General features: G+C 43.6%; 1 protein-coding gene across 5 annotated transcripts in view; it reads right to left on the reverse strand.

Annotated features, from left to right (window-relative positions):
* SH3BGR (SH3 domain binding glutamate rich protein) overlaps positions 1–23550 on the reverse strand; it is a 57010-nt gene that overhangs the window by 22442 nt on the left and 11018 nt on the right. For 4 of the 5 annotated variants that reach the window (XM_079155876.1, XM_079155875.1, XM_079155877.1 and 1 more), the window contains exon 3: positions 11724–11804. The exons of the other annotated variant lie outside the window; for it this stretch is intronic. In XM_079155876.1, the coding sequence (XP_079012002.1) occupies positions 11724–11804 (81 nt within the window). The remainder of the gene's footprint in view (positions 1–11723; positions 11805–23550) is intronic. 5 annotated transcript variants of the gene reach the window in all.

Genomic DNA, 23550 nt, shown 5'->3' on the forward strand with positions numbered 1-23550 from the left:
TGGAAAAGAAAGCATGTGGGGGTCAGCACTGTGGGCCCCTCCCATAGGATTACTCCCTCAACCTCGTGCCCCCACCACTTGCGTCCATCTGTCCCCTCTCAGAACCAGAGGGAAACTGAGCCCCTGGGCCGGAGGCTGGCTGAAGTGGGGAACACACTGAGAACAAGGGGCGCCTATGGAACTTCCCCTGAAAGGGAAGACCCTCCAGTGCCCCTTCCTTGTGTCTCGAACAGTGGCGGCCAGGTCTACCCTCATTTACACTGACACCGTCACTGCCCCATGACCTCAGGGGATGGAGGGGGCGGGGACAATGCACCTAAAACCAACAGAAGAAGCCCACAGTCCATGGTCCCTAACAGCCAGCGGCGGATCTTTTCATTTTCCTGCGGCAAAGCCACCGCGCGGGGTTTCTGATCAACTTTTTAGAACATTGTCTTGAATACAGTCAAGGTCACCAGACACAGGAGAAAAACATCTCACACAAAAATAAAAAGGAAAGCGAATGGAGAAAAAGGATACTTACAGAAAAATAGAGACTGGTTTTCTTTCTTTTTTCTTATGGTTAGTTTGGCTAAGGGCTTACCAACCTGTTTATCTTTTCAAAGGACCATTTTTTGTTACACTGGTCATTTTTTTTTTTTTTTTACTCTCAATTTCATTCAATACACTCCCCATCAAAATACCAATGACACTCTTCACAGAACTAGAAGGAGCAGCCCTAAAATTCATTTGGAAGAATAAAAGACCAGAATAGCCAAAGCAAAGCTGGAAGCATCACGATATCTGACTTCAGATTATACTACAGAGCTATAGTAACAAAACTGCATGGCACTCACATAAAAACAGATGCACCGACCAGTGGAACGGAACAGAAGACACAGAGAAAAAAACACACGTCCACGGTCATCTGATCCTTGACAAGGGTGCCAAAAACATACACTGGAGAAAAGACAGCCTTTAACAAGTGGTGCTCGGATGGCTGGTTATCCTTAGGTAGAAGATGAAAGTAGACCCTTGTCTCTCACCCTGCATAAAAATCAACTCAGAATGGATCAAAGACCTCAGAATTAGTCAGAAACTAAGAAATTCCTAGGAGAAAACGTAGGGTCGACACTCCTGCTTTTAGGCACAGGCAATGGCTTTCTCAATAAGATCCCTGAAGCTCAGGAAATAATGTCAACGGCTAATAGATGGGATAGCTCAAACTAAAAGCCTTCTACACAGCAAAGGAAACAATTAGAAATGTGAAGAGAGAATCTTTGCTGGCTACTCTTCTGACAGAGGAGTAACATCTAGAATATATTTTTTTAAAAAAATCAAAAAACTTTATGTCAAAAAATCAAATAGGGCTGGGGATATAGCTCAGTAGGTAAAGTGCTTGCCTTGCAGGCACAGGGCCCTGGGTTCGATCCCCAGCACCACAAAAAAAAAAAAAAAAAAAAAAAAAAAAAAAAAAAAAAAAAAAAAACCCACAAATAACCCAATTAATAAATGGGCAAATGAACTAAATAGATGCATCCCACAAGAAGAAATACAAATGGTCAACAAATATATGAAACAATGTTCAATATCATTAGCAATCAGGAAAATGCAAATCAAAACTACACTTAGATTTCATCTCACACCAGTCAGAATTGTAGGCATCAAGAGTACAAATAGTAATAAATGCTACAAGGATATGGAGAAAAAAGAACACTTTTACACTGTTGGTGGGACTATAAATTACTACAACCCCTATGGAAATCAGTTTGGAGTTGCCTCAAAAGTCTAGTTGTGGAACCACCATATGACCCAGCTATACCACTCCCAGGTATTTATCCTAAGAATCAAAGTCATCAAACAACAGTGACACACACACCCATGTTTACAGCAGCACAATTCACAATAGCCAAACTATGGAACCAGCCTAGGCGTCCATCATGGATGAAAGGGTACAGAAGACGTGGTGTGTATATACAATGGAGTTTTTTCTCCAACCATAAAGAAGAATGAAATGATGGCATTTGCTGGTAAATGGATGGAACTAGAGACCATCATGTTAAGCAAAATAAGTCAAACTCAGAAGGTCAAGAGTTGTATGTTTTCTCTTATATTTGGAAGCTAGAGAGGAAAAAGGAAAATAAAATTGGGGTGGATCTCCTAAAAAATCAAAGGGAATTGAGTAGAGGAAAGGGCTGGTGGGGTGGGGGGTGGGGGGTGCTAAGGAGTGGTATTGGTCAAACAACATCAAACAACACCACTACATTGTGTGCATGTGTGAATATGTAACAACACATCTCTCCACTGTGTACAACTATAACGCACCAATAAATAAGTGGAAGAAATATATATATATATATTTAATAAAATCAGAGATCAGAAAAATAATGAAACCATATAACAAAAACAGAAAGCTAACTAATAAGAATACATCCAAAGAAAACAAAGAGCACTTAAGAAGTAAAAATATGACAGGAAAGATGAAGACATAATAATAGAGGAAGAAAAACCAAAGACTTGAGGAAATATCCCATAGAGTAGAAAAGACACAGAAAATAGAAGACCAAAGATACTTAGGGAACGAGCCCAAGAGGCCTGACATTCAAACAAGAATGATTCCAGGCCGCCATTTTGAGACAACAGCCAGGCCCCGTAGGACCCCTGACCGGACTGACTGAGCCCCGTCTCCAGGATCCCTCAGCCCGACCGATCACTCTCTGCCTCTGGGGCCCTCTCATCAACTAACTGCTCCCTGCCACCAGGACCCCCAGACCAACTGACTGCGCCCTATCACCGGGAACCCAGACCGACTGATTGCACCTGGCCTCCAGGATCCCATAACTACACCAAACACATCAGACCTCCAGGACCCCTGCCGGACCAACTGCATCCCATCTCCAGGACCTCCAGCTGACCAGGTCCACCCTGAATGCAGCTCCCCATTTGCCAACACATTTCGAAGCCAGAGCAGCCATCTTGGATAATTCTGGAAGCCAGAACTCCGATCTTTGGGTGGGGCAAATCCCATCCTGCGAGCCTGCTGGAGGCTTGAAGCTCATTGTCAGGTACTCATGCATCAGACTACTGAACACTGGGAGGTTTCATTAGTATATGACTGTTATACAGTAGATTTTCTTTTTTCTCCTTTAAAAAAAAAAATAAGTTTTTATTTCTTTACTTTTCTTGCTTTCTTTTCCTTTTGTTTACCAGTTCCCTCAGAGTCTCTTTCTCCCTTTTTTGCATGCTAACATCTGATTTATTTTGATTACACTCTCAACCTTTCTATTTTCTAGAACTTCTGTATATTCTTTTCTTATCCCATTAACAGCCACATTCTACATCCCTCTGCATCCTCTTTGTCCTCCATTAGAAACTGCAGACCTTATTGCAAACCTGTTTGTTTTACCGAAGATAACATTTGAACTCATTTTGTTTACTATGACAATTTTGTTATTGTCCCCATAGGGGCTATTTGGTCTAGGATTGCATAGTATCTAATTTCGGCACTGCTAATAGTGATCTCCCCTTAAAGAAAGGGTTTTAGAAACCTATAGGGCCACTATAAGCCTATAGGGGGAAATCTGCAATACCCCAGATCTGCACTGCTAGAGGGGAAGATACATGAACAACATGAAAAAACAAGGGAAGAAAATGATCCACACAAATCTAGATTCTATAGTAATAGAATCCAATGACACTATGTTAGAAGAAATGTCAGAAGAGGACTTCAGATTATACATGATTAAGATGATTCGCGAAGCAAAGGATGAGATAAGAGAGCAAATGCAGGCAATGAATGATAATACCAATAAGCTGAAAGAGCACCTGCAGGAAGCAAAAGATCATTTCAACAAAGAGATAGAGATTCTCAAAAAAAACCAAACGGAAATTCTTGAAATGAAGGAAACAATAAACCAAATAAAAAACTCAATGGAAAGCATCACCAAAAGACTAGACCACTTGGAAGACAGAACCTCAGACAATGAAGACAAAATATTTAATCTTGAAAATAAAGTTGCCCAAGCAGAGAAGATGGTAAGAAATCATGAACAGAATCTCCAAGAACTATGGGACATCATGAAAAGACCAAATTTAAGAATTATTGGGATAGAGGAAGGCACAGAGATACAAACCAAAGGAATGAACAACCTATTCAATGAAATAATAGCAGAAAATTTCCCAAACCTGAAGAATGAAGTGGAAAATCAAATACAAGAGGTTTACAGAACACCAAATGCACAAATCACAACAGGTCCACACCAAGGCACATTATAATGAAAATGCCTAACATTCAAAATAAAGATAGGATTTTGAAGGCCGCAAGAGAAAAGCATCAGATTACATATAGGGGGAGACCAATATGGATAGCAGCAGACTTCTCAACCCAGACTCTAAAAGCTAGAAGGGCCTGGACCAACATATCTCAAGCTCTGAAAGAACATGGTTGCCAACCAAGAATCCTATACCCAGCAAAACTAACTTTCAGATTTGAAGATGAAATAAAATTCTCCCATGATAAACAAAAGTTAAAAGAATTTACAAATAGAAAGCCTGCACTACAGAATGTTCTCAACAAAATATTCCATGAAGAGGAAATGAAAAACAACAATGGAGGTCAGCAAAGGGAGGAACCACCTTAGAGAAAAACCACTCAAAGTAGAAACCAAGCCGACTTAAAAACCAAAAATAAGCCAAATGACTGGGAATACAAATCATTTCTCAATAATAACCCTGAATGTTAATGGCCTAAACTCATCAATCAAAAGACATAGACTGGCAGAATGGATTAAAAAGAAAGACCCAACAATATGCTGCCTGCAAGAGACTCATCTCATAGAAAAAGACATCCACAGACTAAAGGTAAAAGGATGGGAGAAAACCTACCACGCACATGGACCCAGTAGAAAAGTGGGGGTTTCCATCCTTATATCAGACAAAGTGGACTTCAAGCCAAAGTTAGTCAGAAGGGATAAAGAAGGACATTTCAACTGCCTAAGGCAACCATAAATCAGGAAGACATAATGATAGTAAATATTTATGCCCCAAACAATGGTGCATCCCTGTACATCAAACAAATCCTTCTCAATTTCAAGAATCACATAGACCACAACACAATAATTCTGGGCGACTTTAACGCACTACTGTCACCACTAGATAGATCTTCCAAACAAAATCCAACCAAAGAAACCATAGAACTCAATAACACATTCAATAACCTAGACTTAATAGACATATATAGAATATTCCATCCATCAAAGAGCGGATTCACTTTCTTCTCAGCAGCACATGGAACCTTCTCGAAAATAGACCATGTGTTATGCCACAAAGCAGCCCTTAGGAAATGCAAAGAAATAGAGATACTGCCTTGTGTTCTATCAGATCATAATGGAATGAGAGTAGAAATCAATGACAAAATAAAAAAAGGAAATTACTCCAACACTTGGAGACTAAATAATATGCTATTGAATGAAACATGGATAACAAAAAACATCAGGGAGGAGATTAAAAAATTCTTAGAGGTCAATGAGAATGATGATACAACATATCAAAATCTCTGGGACACTATGAAAGCGGTACTAAGAGGAAAATTCATTGCATGGACTGCATTCCAGAAAAGAATGAAAAGTCAACAACTAAATGACCTAACATTACAGCTCAAAGCCCTAGAAAAAGAAGAACAGAATAACAGCAAAAGTAGTAGAAGACAGGAAATAATTAAAATCAGAGCTGAAATCAGTGAAATTGAAACAAAAACTATTCAAAAAATTGACAAAACAAGCAGTTGGTTCTTTGAGAAAGTAAACAAAATAGATAAACCTTAGCCACACTAACAAAGAGAAGGAGAGAGAAGACTCAAATTACTAAAATACATGATGCAAAAGGAAATATCACGACAGACACCACTGAGATACAGAACATAATGAGAAGCTACTTTGAAAATCTGTATTCCAACAAAATAGAAACTACCGAAGACATTGACAAATTTCTAGAGACATATGTTCCTCCTAAACTGAACCAGGAGGACATACATGATTTAAACAGATCAATATCAAGCAATGAAATAGAAGAAGCCATTACAAATCTACCATCCAAGAAAAGCCCAGGACCAGACGGATTCTCAGCAGAGTTGAACAATACCTTCAAAGAAGAACTCATTCCAATACTTCTCAAAGTATTCCAGGAAATAGAAAAGGAGCTCATTCTATGAAGCTAATATCACCCTCATACCCAAACTAGGAAAAGACACATCAAGGAAAGAAAATTTTAGGCCAATATCCTTGATGAATACAGATGCAAAGATCCTTAACAAAATATTGGCAAACCATATCCAAAAACATATTAAGAAAATTGTGCATCATGATCAAGTGGGGTTCATTCCTGGAATGCAAGGATGGTTCAACATTCATAAATCAATAAACATAATCCATCATGTCAATAGACTTAAGGATAAGAATCATATGGTTATTTCAATTGACGCAGAAAAAGCGTTTGACAAAATACAACACCCCTTCATGCTCAAAACACTAGAAAAAATAGGGATAGTAGGAACATACCTGAACATTGTAAAAGCTATTTATGCTAAGCCCATGGCCAACATCATTCTTAATGGAGAAAAACTGAAAGCATTCCCTTTAAAAAGAGGAACAAGACAGGGATGTCCTCTTTCACCACTTCTATTCAACATTGTCCTCGAAACTCTAGCCAGAGCAATTAGTCAGACTAAAGAAATTAAAGGGATACGAATAGGAAAAGAGGAACTTCAGCTGTCACTATTTGCGGATGACATGATTCTATATTTAGAGGATCCAAAAACCTCTTCCAGAAAACTTCTAGACCTCATCAATAAATTCAGCAAAATAGCAGGCTATAAAATCAACACACATAAATCTACAGCATTTTTATACGCAAGTGACAAAACAGCTGAAAGGGAAATGAGGAAAACAACTCCATTTGCAATAGCCTCAAAAAAAATAAAATACTTGGGTATCAATCTAACCAAAGAGGTAAAAGATCTCTACAATGAAACTACAAAACATTGAAGAAAGAAATTAAGGAAGACCTTAGAAGATGGAAAGATCTCCCATGTTCTTGGATAGGAAGAATTAATATTGTCAAAATGGCCATACTACCAAAAGTGCTATACAGATTCAATGCAATTCCAATTAAAATCCCAATGACGTACCTCACAGAAATAGAGCAAGCAATCATGAAATTCATCTGGAAGAATAAGAAACCCAGAATAGCTAAAGCAATCCTTAGCAGAAAGAATGAAACAGGAGGTATTGTAATACCAGAACTTCAACTATACTACAAAGCAATAGTAACAAAAACAGCATGGTATTGGCACCAAAATAGACAGGTAGATCAATGGTACAGAATAGAAGACACGGACACAAACCCAAATAAATACAATTTTCTCATACTAGACAAAGGTGCCAAAAATATGCAATGGAGAAAAGATAGCCGCTTCAACAAATGGTGCTGGGAAAACTGGAAATCCATATGCAACAGAATGAAACTAAACCCCTATCTCTCACCCTGCACAAAACTCAACTCACAATGGATCAAGGACCTTGAAATCAGACCAAAGACCCTGCATCTTATAGAAGAAAAAGTAGGTCCACATCTTCACCTTGTTGGCTTAGGATCAGACTTCCTTAACAGGACTCCCATAGCACAAGAAATAAAAGCAAGAATCAATAACTGGGATAGATTCAAACTAAATAGCTTTCTCTCAGCCAAGGAAACTATCAGAAATGCGAAGAGAGCGCCTACAGAGTAGGCTTTGCCACTCATACTTCAGATGGAGCACTAATCTCCAGAATCTATAAAGAACTCAAAAAACTCTACACCAAGAATACAAATAACCCAATCAACAAATGGGCTAAGGAAATGCACAGACACTTCACAGAAGAAGATGTACAAGCAATCAACAGATATATGAAAAAATGTTCAACATCTTTAGTAATAAGAGAAATGCAAATCAAAACTACACTAAGATTCCATCTCACCCCAATTAGAATGGCGATTATCAAGAATACAAGCAACAATAGGTGTTGGAGAGGATGTGGGGAAAAAGGTACACTCATACATTGCTGGTGGGACTGCAAATTAGTGCAGCCACTCTGGAAAGCAGTGTGGAGATTCCTTAGAAAACTTGGAATGGAAACATCATTTGACCCAGCTATCCCACTCCTCGGCCTATACCCAAAGGACTTAAAATCAGCATACTACAGAGATACAGCCACATCAATGTTCATAGCTACTCAATTCCCAATAGCCAGACTATGGAACCAACCTAGATGCTCTTCAATTGATGAATGGATAAAGAAACTGTGGTATATATATACAATGGAATATTACTCAGCTATAAAGAATAATAAAATTATGGCATTTGCAGGCAAATGGATGAAATTGGAGAATATCATGTTAAGTGAGGTAAACCAATCTCAAAAATCCAAAAGAGGAATGATCTCACTGATAAGTGGATGATGACACTTAATGGGAGGTGGGAGGGGGGCAAGAATGGAGGAAGGAGGGACTGTATAGAGGGAAAAGAGAGGTGGGAGGGGTGGGGGGAAGGAAAAAAGTAACGGAATGAATCAAACATCATTACCCTATGTTAATGTATGAGTACACAAATGGTGTGCTGCTGCTCCATGTACAAACAGAAACAACATGTATCCCATTTGTTTATAATAAAAATAAATTTTAAAAAAATAAAAAAAATAAAAAAAAAAGAATGATTCCAAAAGAGAAGAGAGTGGAAACCAAAGGAAAATGACCTCCACAAAGACTCCCCGACCTTCATTCCCAGAATGGAGGGACTTTCCAGAAGGAGACCCAGGACAATGAAGGGAAGACCCAAACCAGGCCCCTCATCGTGTAATCTCAGAACAAACAAGAGGGTCCCCAGCCTCCCAGGATTGGGGAAACAAATCAGGCAGACATGAAGGATGAGGAGGCAGGCCGCCACGAGGCTCCTCGCAGCCTCCGGACGCAGGGGCACTGGGCGGCCCCGCAGGGTGCTCAGCGCAGTGCCCAGCCTGGACCTCCAAACCCAGCAAGCTGTGAAGGAAAGCAGGAAGGGCGCAGCCTGTCCTCACAAGGGACGACGGAGCAGAGTCCTGTTCTCCTAACAGTACTTACAGGACTTTGACCTTGCAACACTTGTAATAATTTGATTAAAAAAATAAATAAAACTAATTTTAAAATTTAAAAGACAGTCTTTTTTTAGAGAGAAATAAAAATACATATTGCCTGTTAGGCAGGAGAAATAAGTTCAGGAGATCTGTACAACACAGTGACCACAATAAATAACATTATGTTTTCAAAATTACTAAGAAAGTAGATATTTTTAAGTATTTTTTAAGTTGTAGATGGACACAATACCCTTATTTTATTTATTTATTTGTATGTGGTGCTGAAGATCAAACCCAATGCCTCACATGCTATCACTGAGCCACAACCCCAGCCTCAGAAAGTAGATTTTAATTGTTCTCACCATACATAAAATGGTAAGTATGTGAGGTGGTGCATATGTGAATTAACTAAGTCATTCTACAATGTAAACACATTTCAAAACATCATGTTGTACCCAATAAATATTAGTTTGTCAATAAAAAATATAAAATATCAAAGAAAAATACACATTGGGTTGCAAACCCATATTTAAGGCAGAAATTCATCAGACTAAATTCCCTTCGTAGCACAATAAAATCAAAAGCAGTTTTAAAAATAGAATCTAATGTTCTAAGATCAAGGAGATTAAACACGCTCACATCTGGAGAGCGAGGCTGATCCACTGTGGCACAGCAGGATGAAGGGCATAATCCCCTCAGAGAACAATTCAGTGGTGCATTTCAAATCCATAATAGTATTTGTGCACTTTGTCTCACTAAAAGGGTTACTGGGGATTTATCCTAAGGAAATATTCCAAAAGAAAACACTGTTTCCCTGCCATGCTGCAGTTATTTATAATCAAAAAATGGTCAGCAATCAAAGGTTAGAATCACCTTACATTTACTTGATAAAATGTTATACAAACTATTTAAACAACAGTATTAGTTCGTAATAGCCTAAGCACATTATGATGCATGAATAAGTAAAAATAAAAAGTACAGGGATGAACAAGCCAATTATGATACAGCCAAGTGATGGAGTATTTGAGAAAAGTTCTCACTGTCACGCAGACTAGAGCCACACTGTAAAAGAAAAAGAAAAAAATTCTAATGCCATAATAAAAAAATAATAGGAAGAAGCAAGATTGCAAAGGCAGAACGAGAATGCATTCCCAGGGTTTGCTGTGAGCAGGAGGAGAACCCACTTTCCTTCTCCATCTCTCTTGCTTTAGATCTAGGTGCAGAAGGAGGCTCTAAGAAAATGACCTATGAACTAAGGTTTAAAAAAACTCTCATTTAAAAGTTTTGCCACGGATTGTACCACGGATTGAACTCAGGGGTTCTTAACCACTGAGCCACAATCCAACCCATTTTATATTTTATTTAGAGACAGGGTCTTGCTGAGTCTCTTAGCTCCTGGCTAAATTGCTGAGGCTGGCTTTGAACTCACGATCCTCCTGCCTCAGCCTCCCAAGCTGCTGGGATTACATGTGCACACCACCACGCCCAGCCTTGCCACATTATTTTTGACCAGGGATAGCAAAGTCACTTTGTTTAGAAAACCCCTTAGTAGGCCTTTGGACATAACCAGACTTTCCCCTCCCAGTGCCCAAGGTCTGGAGAGACGGCCCGGGAAGTGATGGGAATATGGGAGATGGCTACTGAGAGAGAGAAGCTGGTGGAGAAGCGTCTAGAAGGAAGAGAGGGGAGAGGAAGCCAGGTTCTGGTGGCAAACAGGCACCGAAGGAACTCTACAAACTTTCCAAGTGGGCAGAGCAGTGGCCACTGCCCGGGTGAGGTGGGCAGTCCACCCGGGACATCAGGAGGGGTGGCCTTGGTTTCACGAGAGTAATTTCCTATTTAGTTATATGTGTTCTAAGACGAGACAGCACTCGAGGAAAAAGCCTACAGGATCTGGCTTGGGCTTGAGTCTAGCTCTTACGTTTCCCCTTTTTATCCATTAAAAAGCAAGTTCGATGCATTTTAAATAGAAATAACCTAAGGGCATCTATTATGATGAAATTAACATGAGCTATTTGAGAAGTCAATTCAGGACAAAATAATTTCATGAACTCAAGCTAGGAATTCCCAGTTGCACATATTTTATGATTGCACTTATGGTTACTTTCTGTTTCTTGGTTTTTGGTTTTTGGTTTTGTTTTCCAGTGCTGGATCGAACCCAGGGCCTCACACATGCCCAGTATGCGCTCTACCACTGAATTTTATCCCCAGCCCTAACATTTCTCAACTTTCTTAAGTATTGTAAAATCTGTTATAACAAGGTGAAAACATCAAAAATATTAAAAGCATAATTTTGAAACACTGTTTAGTAAATATTCTGCATTATCCCTATGGGAAAGCATTTCTCAGAATAGAGTATGCTGAAATCATGTTAGTTCTTGCTTTGGCAACACATATACCAAAACGGAAACAATACCCAAAAGATTAATGTGGTCTCTGTAGGAGGCTGACATGCAGAATCATGAAGCAGTCCAAAAATTTCACAAAATTCGTGAAACTTTTGTGATTTTGTATTTGAAGATCACATTTACTAAACAGTGTTGTTTGCTGACTTCTGTTTTCATTTATTACGCCCTGCCCTGAGCCACCCATCAAGCTTACCTTTGAGCCAGGAGGGGGAGCCAAGCCAAGGAAGGAATAGATAATATTCTCTTCTTTTGCAGAGAAGAAGGAGTCAAAATCCTGGAAACAAAGAAAGGGAATATCTAAACCCATTGTACACTTGAGAGCCCATATGTTGACCTAAATGGGTCCTTTTTATTTATCATCAAGTTAAAAACATAAGGTTATGCTAGATTACTTTGTCAAAGATTACTAAGCCCAGGGGCTAGGGATATAGCTCAGTTGGTAGAGTGCTTGCCTTACAAGCATTAAGGCCCTGGGTTCAATCCCCAGCACTGAAAAAGAGAAAAAAAAAAAAGTCTAAGCCCGAAAGTTAAGAAATTCAACCATAAACTCTATTTGTTTTCATACAGATGTGCCAATATAGCATAGTGAAAATTCACACACACACTGCTATGCTCAGGAACTGCTGACAGGATTCAAGTACACGCAATAAAGTTCTGCATCTTTAACTGGGGTACTTCTCACTTGAGCTCTGGACCCCGATCGGTCTCGACAGACCACGCAGGATTTCCGTACTGCTGCCAGGTGGCTCCGAGGGTCCACTCATCTTGCTGATTCTTTCCAATGCCAGGAGCCGCAGGGTTGTGGAAGACTCAGACCTTGGAGGGGGTTGTTTTGGTAAAATGGGGAAACTGTGGAGTGATCTGAGACATGGTCAGATGGAAATCTGATGCTCGTAAAGCTGCGCCCCACTCAGACCCCAGCAGGGCCAGTGCCTCAGGGCAGGCCCAGCCCTGCGCCCGCTCCCGGGAATGGGGCTGCCAGTGGCTTGGAGGAGGGTTTTAGTGATTAACCGTGGCAGGTGCTCCTCCAGGTGCTCTGTTCTGCCCACCTTTGTCATCAGGACTGAGGTGCGATCTCAGCAGCATGGTTCCAACAGGACGAGGCTCCAACCAACTCAGCTGTAGCTTTGCCCACCCGACTCTTAAGGTGCGTCGAGAAGCTTAAAGCCAAACCCCGGCTGCGGTGAGAGGAAAGCTGTTTAATGCTCCTGTGGACTCATCATTCTCCTGCGTGTGGCCGGGTCCCTCGGTGACGACTCTTTGGTACTGCACGCACTTGTGGAAATGCCTCCATTCTTAGTTGAGGGGAACAGAGTACCATGGGGTCTCTGGCCCCACCTATCCAGTCCCCAACCCGCTGCTGGTGAGTGCGCCTGGCCCACGTGGAGGGGCCGGGGCTGTGCCAGGCAGGTCGGGATACCCTGAACACAGTTCCTCTGGCCTGAAGATTTGGGTGTGTAAGGCCTGAGTTCCTCAGTGTGTCTGGAACCATGGCTACAGTGACAAGGACAGTGGAGCTGTTTCTGAAAACGCCACGTGATCGAGGCCTGTGAGGGGAACTCTGTGCTGTGGCAGTTGCAGCGGACGACGTGGGACTCGGAGCCACTGCGTTCTCCCCGCTTGCAGCGCCTACGAACAGCGCTTCCCCCAGGCTTGGGTGGACAGGGCTTCAGGGGTGGACACAGATGTTCCTGGTGTATCCCCAGGGGTCCGGGGACATTGCACACCGAGGCTTTGGTGAAAAAAACTTTGACTTAATGATGTTATCATCTGCCCTGTCTGGGCCAGATTCTTGGTATCTGGGCTTTTTTAATGAACTCTCTTCTCAGAAGTATGATGTGTCTAGTCCTGATGAAAATAATGGTCACCCAATAAGTAAGCTGCAGACAACAAGGATGAAGAGTGGAAGATCTGATGAGCGGATAATGATACATAGTGGGGGGTGGGAGGGAGGCAAGGATGGATTGTATAGAGGAAAAAGAGGGGTGGGAGGGGTGAGGGGGAAGGGAAAAATAACAGATCGAGACAAACATCATTACCCTGTGTACATGTCTGATTACACAAATGGTGTGACTACTTCATGTACAACCAGAGAAATAAGTTTTACCCCAGTTGTTCACAATGAATCAAAATAAATAAATTACAAAAAAAAAAAGAGTGGAAGAACTCAGAGATCAGGATGACAGAGTGAACAGACACCTCTACCCCAGAGTCAGGAGGACTGAAGGTGGCCTGGGACTGTGCCCAGGGACAGGAAGTGATCTGAAGGAGCTGGGGAAAACCAGGCATGGTGGCCCCAGCTGGGGAGGCCAAGGAAGGAGGATCCGAGTTCAAAGCCAGTCTCAGCAACTTGGCGAGGCCCTACGAAATTTAGCAAGACTCCGCCTCAAAATAAAATATAAAAAGGGCTGTGGATGTGGCTCAGAGGTGCAGCAACCCTGGGTCCAATCCCTGGTGCAAAAAAATGAAAGAGCTGGGGAGCAAGAAGGTAGAAAAGCACGTGGCCCCAGCCAGGATGTAGAATCCAGGTGCCTGGAATCCAAAGATTTGGGATGCAGACCCTCGGGCCCTAACACCTGTGATGGGCAGTGAGGAGCAGACCGAGGTGCACCACAGCTGCCAGCGACGGCAGGTGCGGATTTGCTTTCCAGTCCCTCGGGAGCTGGCCGCCCACCAAGCAAAGGGGAAGACGTTTCCTGATGACAGCAGATTGAGAACGCCTAAAACCCCGCTCCGAGGACCCGCTGCCCGTGGGATCGCGAAACGTGTGCCCAGCGCCCCCGGGAAGAACACAGGGGAGCCACATCTGCGCGCAGTGCCCGCCCTACGGTCGCGAGGTGTGCAGGACACCCATGCTTAGCATCCCAAGACGTGAGGAAGCACACGAGGTCCACAGGGCTCTTGTGACATCCGTGTCCATGCCCGGGGACCAGACGGGAGGCCCAGAGGGGAAGCGCCTTTGCGTGGCCCCTGCACTGAGGCGCTCGCCAAGGCTTCTGACCCGAACAGCGCAAGGACAACGTGCTCAGTGAAAGGAAGTGAGTTCCAGGGCCACGCAGGGCACAGCCTGGACAGCGCCGGGCGGAGCAGCACTTGGAAAGAGCCTGAGGCTAGTGACTGGGCCCGGGAAGCTGAGACAGCGCGCCAGCTTCTGCGTGTCCCCGCGAACGGGAGCGCCCTGTGCTGCTGGGCTCCGTGAGGTGTTTGAAGAACTTTCCAAGGAAGCAGCGCTTCTGAGTTCTGACCGAACAGTTCCACTGTCCTGTGGGCGTCCGGTGCTCTGTCCCCAGCACCCTCCCTCCCCTCTTTTAAGACTGTGATTTGAGGACCCTGCGTCCAGTTCAGCAGAAAGAGGCTGCGGTTCTGTTTTCAACTCCTCTGTGCCAGGTAGAAACTGAGGAAACCCATTTCCTGATCATCACAATTACATGGGACTACTCATCAAAACTGTTCCAATAACTGAACAGAAGTACTGCACACGGATACAGAAAATGTTGGTGGATGGAGGATCGAGAACCCTGTACCCCTGGGAGAGCGCGTTCTGGAAACGCAGAATGCTATTAGGGTTTTTTATTTGTCAATTTTTATATCACTGGTTTTCACAGTTTTGTGAACAAATCATGATTGAAGTGTTTCTTTGTACATTTTTTCTCTCTCTCTTTTTTTTTAAGCCAGGCACATTGGCGCACTACTGAAAGCCCAGCTATTCAGGTGGCTGAGGTAGGAAGATGGCAAATTTGGTGGCCCACCTGGGCAACTCAGTGAGACCCTATCTCAAAATAAAAAATAAGGAGGGCTGGAGATCTAGCTCAGTGGTAGAGCACCCCTGGGTTCAATCCCCTGTGCCTCCAAACATCACTTTTAACTGACACATAGAAATTGTATTTATTTACGGGCTCCAGTGTGACGTTTTGATTATGTTTCAATTACATGTGTGCAATGTGTAATGCCAGGATAACTGGTATCTGCATCACCTCAAACCGTTATCATTTCTTGGTTGGGAACCTCTTCTCTACCATTAACTAAGCTGGGCACAGTAGCAATGGCCTGTAGCTATTCAGTCAGCTATTCAGAGGCTGAGGCAGGAGGATCGCTTGAGCCCAGGAGCTTAATGCAGCCTGGGCAACACAGCAAGAGGAAGGGAAGAGAAGGAAAATGCCATTAGCTGGTGTCAAGCGTATTTACCCTGCTGTGCTGTGGAAGACTGGGAGTTACCTCTGCCCACAGCACCCCTGCACCAAGATCCTCCCCACCCTCCCCCTCCAGCCTCTGGCAACCACTGTTCTCCCTTCTCTGAGGTGTCCACCCGTGCCGCCTGCCCCTGTGCCTACTCTGAAAGCTGCAGTCACGTTCCAAAGTCGGAGCAAACCCACCAGGATGTGGGAGGTCTAGAGTTGTGAGGTCCCCTTACTTGGGGCACTGCTACTCAGCCAGCAGGGATTTGAAGAGTGCACCAGAGGGCAGGAGGGTAGAGAAGGCTCCTGGAGACACGATTTTCACATGTGCAACAATTCCAAGACTTCCTGGATCTAAAAAACTCCTGATTTTGAAATTGGATTAGTATTTAGACTCAAAATTAGGACAAGAACAGAAATGCTTCTTTAGATGCGTTTATGCAGACACAACAGAATCAGGCTTTTGGGCTCTCTGCAGTCAGTGACCAGTCTATGTGCCCAGGTACCCCGATGCACACCTGTAATCCCAGTGGCTCAGGAGGCTGAGGCAGGAGGATTGTGAACTCAAAGTCAGCCTCAGCAACTTAGCAAGGCCCTAAGCAACTCAGTGAGACCTTGTCTCTAAAACATATTTTTTAAAAAGGGCTGGGGATATGGCTCAGTGGTTAATTGCCCCTGGGTTCAATCCCCAGTACCAAAAAAAAAAAAAAAAAAAAAAACAGAGAGATGTGACAATGCTGACTTAAATTAACAAATCTAACATGGTTCAAGAGTAGAAGAAGTAGAAGTAGTGCTGATGTCAAGCCCACAGCAGACAGCTGTAATTCTTTTGCACATGGGATTAAAATAACTTTCGTCAGCAACCAACATCTGACTCCTTTCACCAATATTAAAGATGGCCTATCCAAAGTTTGTTTTTGGAGTACATTCCATCATTGGTTATAGTTTTAAATAGAAGTTGCCCTTTCATAAGCTGTAAATCAGAACTGTAAACTCTGTTTCCATTTTAACATATTAAATATTCTTGTGACCATTTCTTCAGGAATATATTGAAACCCCAACAATAATTTGAGTCGTGTTCTATAACAAAGCATCACTGAATTATTTTAAGATATTTATAATTATAGAAAATTCAACTTTCGAAATTCATTTCTGGTTGGTAGGATTTTTTTAAATAAAAAGAATTTCACTTAGAAACTTGTTACAGTAACACCTGTCATCAACATGCAGAAAAATTCTATTTTTTACATTGGTACGTGTTATGCTCCAGATCATAGGACAAAAATGCTATCTTTTAAAAATGCATTTATTAGTAAGATATTTAACTTAGTTTAAAATTAATTTCTCTTCTCAAAAGGTGCTCCTTCTGTCTGCAGAGTGGTCCTGTCCCTGTGTCTGCCCACTGGTAGTGAAGGGGAGCCGGCTGCTCTTATTGGCTGTTTGAACCAAAGCAAAAGAAAAATAGTTAACGTTTTTCCCACAGCTACCACAACAAACCATACTTTGAGCCTTCATTTTTCTAAATAAAAGAAAATGCATTTCTATATTTTAAAGAAGGGCTACACGAGACAATGCTTTAGCAGAGGCAGAGCATTAAGGAAATCTGAAGAGGAAACACATGCTGCCTCCAGAATTCCAGAGATGGAAGATCCCGAACTTCTCCAGCTCTGCACTAGGAAAGGTCCCTCATGGCTGGTGCTTCGGCTGAGGACCACACGGCTCCTTCAGAACTTCTCGGGCAGAAGAACAAGTCACAGTCTCCTCCTGCTGGAGCCAACGTGGACACCCAGGAGCACCGGTGGTTTTCGACTTCCAGCTCTGCTAGCATGGAGACCAGAGGCCCTGCGACACGGTCTCCAAACAACCTTTGTCAAGCCAGGCAGAGAAAAGGCACGAAGCCAGGAGGGCAGCCAGAGCACCGCAGAGAGCCCTGCGGCCGCCTCCAGCTTCCCAGGCGACCAGGCAGGGCCGGGGCCAGGGCCAGCGTGCACAGGTGCGGACACACGCCCGTGCAGACACGCGCACTTCCACGTGCATGTGCCCTCGTGCACAGATGACTCACACGTGCACACACCCACACACACAGCCTCACACGCGCACACACCCTCACACACAGCCTCACACGCGCACACACCCTCACACACAGCCTCACACGCGCACACACCCTCACACACAGCCTCACACGCGCACACACCCACAGCCTCACACGTGCACAACCTCACACACAGCCTCACACATGTACACACACTCACACACAGCCTCACGTGTGCACACACCTGCGCACACAGCCTCACACATGCACGCTCATTGACTTGGACACCACACACTCATACCCAGTCACACTCACTCCTACACTCACACATTCACAATTACACTTACACACTCTCACACACAATCACAAACACTCACACTCATACACACACTCTCACATGTGCACATACCCATACACACACACACCTCACACATGCACATGCATTGATAGACACCATACACTCACACCCAGTCACACTCACAGCCACACTCGCACATTCACAATTATACTCACACACTCTCAGACTCACAATCACACCCACACTCATGTGAACACACACTCTTACACTTGCACACACGATACACACATGCCTCATATGTGCACACGCATTGATACAGACACCACATACTCACACCCAGTCACACTCACACCCACACTCACACACTCACAATTACACTCACACACTCTCACAGTCATAATCACACACACTCTCACATGCACACATATGCTCTCACACTTGCACACACCTCACACGTGCACACTCATCGATACAGACACCACACTCACCCAGTCACACTCACACCTACACTCACACTCAGTTATATTCATGCACTCTCACACTCACAGTCACACACACACACATACACGCACAACACTGCTGTCACCATGACAGGAGCAGCAGCAGCAGACCACACGGGTGGGTGGGCACCAGGAGCTGAGGTCCCTTGGCCCTGCAGGGTCCCTCCAGCAACCCCCAAGACAAAGCTGGGCCCTGCGCTCACTGCAAAGGAGAAGCACCTAGAGCCAGCTCCCCACGGCAGGGAAGGGATCGACACTTGGAATTAGAGCAGAGGGGCAATAGGATAAATCCATGAATGGCCACAGAGAATAAAAAGGGGAGCAGGCCCAGCTGAGTGTGAAGGCCAGCCTACTCCTCTGCACACCATAATCAGGGAAGCGTAAGCTTGCCTGGGATTCCCTCCATACGCAGAGACAAGAATCCTGGTAAGATTCCCAGCCCAAACCTGCCACATACAAAAGTTGGCACGTCACAACCAAATCCAGTTTCCTCAGAAACTACATGATCCAATACCAGAAATCTATGGGCATAGTCCATTCCATTTATAGATTATAAAAGATGAACTATCCAGACACAAAGAAAAAACTTTCAGTAAAATTGAATATCTAGTCACAGGATGGTTCAATGTTTTAGTCAACAAGGTGCCTTTTAGATCTTAAATGTGCCCCAAAGGCCCAGGTGCTGAAGGCTTATGCCCCAGCTGGCACTATCCAGAAGTGAGGGAATTTTAAGAGGTGGGGCCCCAAGGGAGGTCTTTCAGTCATTGGGTTGTGTCTTTAAGAGGGAGGGTGTGGCCCCAGCCCCTCCTCTTCCTCTCTTGCCCATCCTGGCCATGAGGTAAGCAGCCCTGTCCACCAGGCACTCCCTGCCATGATGTGCCACTTTGCCACAGGGCCAACTGGCTATTGACCGAAACTCTGAAACTGAACCAAACTAAATAAACCCTTCCACTCTTTAAACTGAGTATCTTGGGTGTTTTGTTGCAGTAATAAAAAGGTGACTAACACACTAGGAAACTAGTCAAATAAAGGCAATCTATACAAAACTTTATCAAAAAATCATACATAATGGAGAAATACTGAAAACCTTCTTTGAAACTGAAAAACAAGTCCTATTATTATCATTTCTGTACAATATTGTTTTAAAAACCCTCACCAGTGCACTAAGCCAAGAAATGAAGAGAGTAACTGTAAAGGGATAAATGAAATTGTCCTTCAATAATATATGTACTTATTTACATATATATAGTTCCCAAATTAATCTACAGATAAATCATTGCAGCCAAGAGTTTAGCAAGGTTGCTGGATAGAAATATTAATATGAAATGTTATTTTCTATATTAACAACACAATCAGGAATAAAATGTAGTTTGAAAAAAGAGATGGCATAAAAAAATATGAAGTGCCTCAAAAAAAAGTAAGATATGTATGGAGAAAATGTCAACATTGCAGAAGATGTAAATAAATGATGCTATATAGCTGTGCCCTTGGACTGGACATTTCTATAAGAAAAGTAGCTTTAAAATACCAATTCTTCTCAAATTGATCTACCGAAGTATAGATTCAATACTTTTTCAATCAAAATTCCAGCAGGAACCAAACAATATAATCTAAAATGACAAGGCAAAGAGCTAGGAATAATGGAGCCAGGCAGCAGAATCAGGTGGTGCGTCCCATGGAAATCCATGATCACCGGACACGTTGCCCTAGAGCACAAGCGGACATAAGTTCAGGACTAGACAGTATGCAGTGTGAAAATGGTCATGCAAAGCTGGTACTCAGGCACATAAAGAAAGGGGTTATTTAATAAATGTGGGCGTGGGAGGGCTGGGTGAGGCTCCAGGTGGAGCGCTTGCCTAGCGTGCACAAGGCGCTGGGTTCCATCCCCAGCGCAGCAAAAAGCAACAACAAAAAAAGTGGATGAGACCATTGGTGAAGCAGGTTTTTAATTGTAATTACATTTCTACTTCACGCCACACACAGAATATTAATTTGAAGTCCACTGAAGAAGCAAATATGAAACCAAAAATTATCAAAATTTTAGAAGACAGTCTAGGAGAATATATCATAGGTTTCAAGTTAGAGGAGTAAAAAGGCAAGCCATGAATGGGAGAAGACGTCTGCGACACCTAAGGGCCACGAGACTGGGGTCCTCCACATGGCGCAAAGCTTTGCCCATCACAAGGAAAAGACCAGAGTGCCCAGGAAAACGTACCCAAGCTACGCAGAAGAGGGCACGGGAACAAGACGCACAGCCACTGGCTCCTTAGTAACCAGGAACTCAAAGCTGGACCACGTGACACGTGGCAGATGTGAGCACTGCACCTCTCTCCCACTGCTGGAGGAGCACCTCGGCAGAACTCGCGAAGAAAACTCCGGAAGCCACCGGTCAAGGCCACACACACGCCCACAGCAGAGACGGGACACACCCTACTCACAGGACCAAGAGAAACCAAGACAGCACCTGAAGCCACCAGTCAAGGCCACACACGCCCATGGCAAAGACCCAGGACATACTCTACTCACAGTACCAAGAGAAACCAAGACAGCACCTGAAGCCACCAGTCAAGGCCACACACGCCCATGGCAAAGACCCAGGACACACTCTACTCACAGGACCAAGAGAAACCAAGATAGCACCTGACGCCACCAGTCAAGGTCACACATGCCCACGGCAAAGACGGGACACACCCTACTAACAGGACCAAGAGAAACGCGTCACCAGCAGCCTGTTGAGAACAAGGCTTGTGCCATAGGTGTGAAGCCGAAAGCCAGGAACCACACGGGGCCTCTCCTGAGCAGGAAAGTGAATAGACCCACCACCGACAAGCTTGGCGGCATCTTTAAAGTATGTGGGCAACAGAAACAGGCCAGAGAGCACCCGGAGTGTGTGTCTAAAAACTTCAAAACTAAAAGACGCACGGTTTAGGTATGCAGAAAGAAAGGGAAGGCAGACACACAACTCCTCGGGTGGCCACGTCTGCAGAGGAAGGGGAGCACCAGGGGAGAGGGCACAGTGGGCCTCTACATTTTTGCTGACATCACATTTCCTCAACTGAGCTGAGTGACATGTTTGTTTGTTTTTTTTTTTTTGTACCTGGACTAGAACCCAGGGACGCTTAACCACTGAACCACATCCCCAGCCCTTTTCCATATTATATTTAGAGACAGGGTCTTGCTGAGTTGTTTAGGGCCTCACTAAGTTGCTGAGGCTGGCTTTGAACTTGTGATCCTCCTGCCACAGCCTCGGAGTAGCTGGGATTTCAGGAGCGCACCACCATGCCCTGCTGTCTCGTTCTTCTTTAAACTACATGGTTTTTTTTATCATAAATGGTAAATTTCAAAACAAATTCTATTTTTTTTTTTTTTAAAGAAAAGACTGGACCCAACTATGATTGAATTTACTGCTCGCTCTGGTTGATCTAAACAAATCAAGAATCATGATTCATTACACACTGTGAGAGCGCCTAGTGAGTAGGCAAGTTCTGATAAGCAGGAGGCTGAAGAGTTTTTGGACACTCTACATAAACTACTTGCAGAGGAAAATTACTTGCCAGAGCAATGCCAGCAGAGCAATAGGCTACATATGCCATCTGTTTGTGAAAATACATTCTGTGATGTTTGCCTAACAATGCATTTCCTGGAATGTATCCTTTTGTTAAGCGAACCATGACTACATTTATATTTATATCAAATAATTTAGATTTAGATCAAATACATCATTCATACATCAAATACATCATACATACAATTCAAAGTAAGAGCTACAGAATTTTTACCTAGCCTTATTGATTTCATGCCTGAATCTCTTTCCTCCATGTACTATCTCCTCATTCCAGAAGTTTGGAGACAGCTTAGAGTTACACAAACCGTAAGATGTTAAGAGCTTACATGAGGCACAGCTGCCTGGAGTGAATTCCCTCTACTGCCCAGGGTACCCCACTAGTGGTGAGCGCCCCGCCAAGAGTGGCTGGGAGCCTTGGGGTCCAGGTCACGGTGTGGGCCTTGCTCTTCCACTTGCTCCTGAGCTTCGCAGTGGACCTGAGTCCAGGAGTGGAGCGCTGGGTGGTGGTGGGCTCTCAAAACAAATTCTTAAGAACACAAGATAGTTTGTTCAGTAACAACAGCATGCTGAGCAGCCTCTCCCCACCCTGGTGGGTTTGCACTCCGTCCTTCCTCACGTCCCCCCGCCTCTGCTCAGTGGCTGCCTTGGAGCCAGGCAGGCACACCAGCCCTTACTCTGAGGGTGCACTTTCCAACTTGCTGTCCACAGACATGTCTGCTACTTCCGGTAGTCCTCCTCTGCCCATGACGGTGCCTGGCTTCCCTCCTCCTGTCCCTCCCTCTAAGAGTTGTCTGCCTAGGCTCCCAAATAATATCCTCATCTGCTCTGCCCCGGGCAGCAGGAGTTCAAGCACAGGGGCACAATGATACTCAGGACTCTCCCTGACATCCAGTCCCCACACCACCCTGAGACGAGAAATCCACCACTTGCCCCTGAGTCTCCTTCCTCTGCTGCCATTATCAGCCAAGGCACGTGATTGACCAAGACTCCTCAGGAACCAGAGAGACAACTTAAATAGTAGTTATTCTTTTTTTTTTTTTTTTTTTTTTCTTTTTTTTTGTGGTGCTTAGTAGTTATTCTTATGGTGCTCATTCCAGTCATGTGGAAGGACACATCGACAGACTCTCCAGATTTATGCCATTTGAAACCTGACATATCTGTCAGAATTTTTGAGCCTCCTGTTAAAATGTGAGTCCATAATACAAATCATTTTCACTTACTATCTGAAACCAGAGTCCTCTGCCTCATTAATTAGCTTTTGTTAAGAGTATCCATAGATTGCAGAAAAGCAAATTTTAAAAAACAATTCAGATACTGATGGACCTTTATTTTATTCATTTATTTATATGCAGTGCTGAGAATCACACCCAGTATCTCACACATGCTAGACAAGCACTCTACCACTAAGCCACAACCCCAGCCCTACAGAAAAGCTTCTCTTAAAAATGAC

This window comes from Sciurus vulgaris (genome assembly GCF_902686455.1).
Source record: "Sciurus vulgaris genome assembly, chromosome: 10".
Classification (NCBI taxonomy): Eukaryota; Metazoa; Chordata; class Mammalia; order Rodentia; family Sciuridae; genus Sciurus; species Sciurus vulgaris.